Genomic DNA, 3950 nt, shown 5'->3' with positions numbered 1-3950 from the left:
ACTCGTGTTTTTCAAGTAGCAGTAGTGATGAAAGTAACTGTTCAAGTGATGAAGAGGAAACTGAAATTTCAACTTTCCCATACAGTACAGAGAGATTGCAGGAACATTGCAGAATGATATCATTGAAACATTGCAATATTGCATATTGATTGCGAAATGTTGCGGCAACACTGCTGCAAGATTGCAGCAATATTCCCACACAGCACTAGATGTCCCATGGATATACATTTTAAGTCCCATTTACGTCCATACGTCCCGGGACTTCAATGGAACTTAAATAGGATATCCTTTTTTGATATAATAGAGATATCCTCATAATATATCCTTTGGACATCCAAGTTGAAATTCATTATCTTGAATTTTTAATATATCATTACGACGTTTATAAACATATTAATTTTTTTTATTATTGAATTGTCGTTACCTACTTTAAAGAAATCGAATATATTTCTTATTACAAAAATATTTTATCAATATTAAAGTTGTACCTAAATTATATATAATAAAGTTTTTACAGATATTTTAAATGCTTAATGTTGGAGAGAAAGAGCGAGAGGGAGAGAGAAAGTCAGAAGCGAGAATTATGTGTGATGAAAATTCTTACGTGTTACTGTCAAATAAAAAGATATTTGGATAAAAACAAATTTTAGACAGTTTTAGGGCCCTTATGAAATACATAAAAAATTATCTTTTTTCTTTGATAAGTAACCTGTTTATTGACTGTCAAGGAAAAAAGATAATTTTTGGCATATTTTACAAGTGTACTAAAACTACAATGTTTTCATCCAAGTATCTTTTTATTTGACAGTAACGCAAAAATTTTCATCATATATGAAATCTCGCTTCTGACGTCACAGTTCAACGTCGCGGGAGGGGGAAGTATTAAAAAGCATTTAGAAATCCATTGGATGTCGCATGGATATTGTTGGGATCGATTTTATTGTATATAATTACGTCTTTAGGATGTTCTTAAGGATGTATTGGACGTACAATCTTAGACAAAAGTGCATGAAATTGGAAATACTTAAATATCTACTCTTAACGCATAGTAAATCTAGATGTAAGAAACTTGAACGATAGTTGAAGTCTTATTTGTATTCCTACAAATATATTTTTCACTTTACAAATGTCTTTTCCTGAATTATTTGCGATTTTTTCACTTATGAGCCTAAACTTTTGATAGTGAAAATACTCTGATTTCAATTCTTAATAACGTCAAATATTTTCAAAACTAAAAAATTCGTGCCGACAGCACGAATATCTCAAGTTATATTTTATTACATTTTATTTCTTTAAAACGATGTAGTAAAGACTATTGAACTTGGTAGATATTTTCATCTATTCGTATAATAGATGTATAAAAAAATTCAAAACACGTACTGGTACTATTTCTTCTACATTTTTTTAGCTGTTTTATCCGTGAAGATCGGCTTTTCCCATAAGAGTACGTGTAAAATCAGTGTAAATTAAAATAGTTATATCTCAGCAACCGTTTAGTGGATGCATTTTTACTTTTCTGCAATAAATTAGAAATTCTGAAAGAACAATTTCACAAATTTTTAGCGAGTTGTACTATTTTGAAGATAGGTCCGATACATCCTTAAGATGTCCGGGTTTGGATCGCGTATAGAGATCTTATAAGCGGACATAGGGACGTCCTCAGTATATCCTTAGTATGTTCTACCGATTTTCACAGATATACCCGGGATGTTTGAAAATCCCTTTAGGTATATCCGGTGGACATACTTGGGATCAACTTTTGCTGTGTGGGGTATATGTGCTACTTAGGTACATAAACCCATGTTAATAATATGAGATACCATTTTGATTAACAATGTTGATACAGGATCGTGTGAGGGACGAAGTGGATACTGCTTTACAAGGACACGGGGAGAAATTTACTATGAAATTATTACAAGATTTACCATATTTAGAGAGATGCATAAAAGAAGGGTTGCGTTTATATCCCAGTGTAAACCATATATCTCGAATTGCTGGTGAAGACGTAAAATTACGTATGCATCTAACCATTTTTTCTATACATTTTAAAATATAGTAAATAATACACACATCACGCAAATGACTTAAATAGAGGAAAGTCCCCTATTATGAGATAGGTTCCTAATATAAGATAGCGGGGTTTCTGCTAACTTAATAGGCATTATTTGTTGATCCCACCGTGAATTTATTAACCTTAAAGTGAAATTTGTGTAGTGGAAAATTCATTGTTAGATCATGTAATCAATGCGAAAAAAGATTTGTGATTAAATGTGTATGTTAAAAATCTGCTAGCTCATATTACAAGCCTATCGCATAACAGGGGACTTTCCTCTATACATATATAAAATGCAATGTTTCTATTATTAATATCTAAAATTTTGACATTTCTCTACATTATTATTGATAAATTTATTTGTACAATATGCAAAGCAATGTACATATAATACAACAATACGAGTACAGTAATTATGCAACATCTATGGAAAATAATATTAAGCAACTTAGTCTTAATATTATAAAAATTGAAATAATTATTAAATTATATTTTCTTATCATGCGTACCATAAGCATTTACTTCTATGTCGTATTACATGGATACCCAATTTTTTAATTTTAATAATTTTCCTACTATTATTTGTAAATCTTGTGGTATTGTATGTTTTCTAGAGTCATATTTGGTGCCTGCTGGAACACTTCTGTATCTTAATATTTACTCAGTCCATAGAGATCCCAATTTTTGGCCAAATCCGGAAGTGTTCGATCCTGACAGATTTTTGCATGAGAGGATCCGAAATCGTCATCCTTATTCGTATATACCATTCAGTGCTGGACCACGAAATTGCATCGGTAAGATACACGTTTTTTTAAATCCTGATATACCCCTGCTATATAAAGAATTTATAATACGTTATGATACCACTTCGTAGGCCAACGATTTGCTATGCTGGAAATGAAGGCGATGATAGCTCCTCTGATACATAATTTCTACTTAGAGCCTATTGATTATTTAAAAAATGTTCGCATAAACGTTGATATTCTTCTTCGACCATCTCATCCACTTCGTGTGAAATTCATTCGTAAAACGAATGCAAGCTTTTAAAACACTGATTTTATGAATATTGTAGGTGGCAAAGGGAAAGCTCTATATTTGCATACAAAACTATTACCGATAGCGTCATAATAGAAACTCTTTATACACGTGTCATAATATATCAAAATAAAATAAAAATTTTAATAAAATGTTTGGAAAACAATCAGGTTAGCGTGCAATGCGGAAGGGGGGGGGGGGGCATAACATCATTAGATAGTTTATTGCCACAAATATTGTATTACCACATGGCTCAGTGGTCGAATTAGTGAAACAACCGTCTAGAGAGGAGGTCCAAGTTCAAACTCTGGGTGAGATAATGTTTTTCGTAATAAATTTATAATAAATAATTTATTGCGATTTCAGAGAAGAAACATTTCAGAGAAATATTTCATACGAAATCTCTAAAACATATATTATTGAAAGCTATCCTAAATATAACTTGAAAATTAATATTGAAATGTAATATAGAAATCATTTAGAAATATTTCTGGAACGTTTCATCAAAATTATAATAAATAATAAAAAAATAAAATTATTCATACACTACCTTCATATTACTTCAAATTTATGTTTAACACATCCGAGCTTTATGTATTTCACATAAAGTGAAAAATGTAGTAAATATAAAATATATGTATAATAACGATATGATTATTAATAATGAATCAATAATGATATGTATATGTACAATAAAATTCCTATTGTTTTATTATAATCTTATACATGTCATGTGATTATGTTTGCAATATACAAGGTGAATATTAGTGGATGCACCAACCTTTATTATAACCATAGGAGATGAATTACCCAGATAGCAAATGGACGTCCATAGGATGTCCGATGGACGGCCGCATCTGGA

General features: G+C 30.7%; 1 protein-coding gene across 2 annotated transcripts; it reads left to right on the top strand.

Annotated features, from left to right (window-relative positions):
• The first annotated feature begins 1796 nt into the window (after positions 1–1796).
• On the top strand, positions 1797–3267 carry LOC105556184 (cytochrome P450 4C1-like). 2 transcript variants are annotated; one of them, XM_012003266.1, is made up of 3 exons: positions 1797–2015; positions 2719–2847; positions 2928–3267. In XM_012003266.1, the coding sequence occupies exons 1-3, from the start codon at positions 1835–1837 to the stop codon at positions 3098–3100; spliced, it is 483 nt and encodes a 160-aa protein (XP_011858656.1). In that variant the 5' UTR covers positions 1797–1834; the 3' UTR covers positions 3101–3267. The 2 variants fall into 2 exon arrangements, with proteins under 2 accessions (XP_011858656.1, XP_011858655.1); XM_012003265.1 differs by having other exon boundaries at positions 2668–2847; positions 2928–3253.
• The last annotated feature ends 683 nt before the right edge of the window (positions 3268–3950 follow it).

This window comes from Vollenhovia emeryi, unplaced genomic scaffold, assembly GCF_000949405.1.
Source record: "Vollenhovia emeryi isolate VEMERY1.0 unplaced genomic scaffold, V.emery_V1.0 DF940252.1, whole genome shotgun sequence".
Lineage (NCBI taxonomy): Eukaryota > Metazoa > Arthropoda > Insecta > Hymenoptera > Formicidae > Vollenhovia > Vollenhovia emeryi.
Note: the sequence above shows the minus strand (reverse complement) of the source record. Positions and strands in the feature narration are given on the sequence as shown.

What these genes read in the sequence shown, in the direction of transcription:
- LOC105556184 (XM_012003265.1), top strand. Translation starts at nt 1,835, where the DNA reads ATGTTGATACAGGATCGTGTGAGGGACGAAGTGGATACTGCTTTACAA. An exon ending in TGGTGAAGACGTAAAATTAC is followed by an intron (nt 2,016 to 2,667) that starts GTATGCATCTAA and finishes TATGTTTTCTAG; the next exon opens with AGTCATATTTGGTGCCTGCT. An exon ending in TGGACCACGAAATTGCATCG is followed by an intron (nt 2,848 to 2,927) that starts GTAAGATACACG and finishes ACCACTTCGTAG; the next exon opens with GCCAACGATTTGCTATGCTG.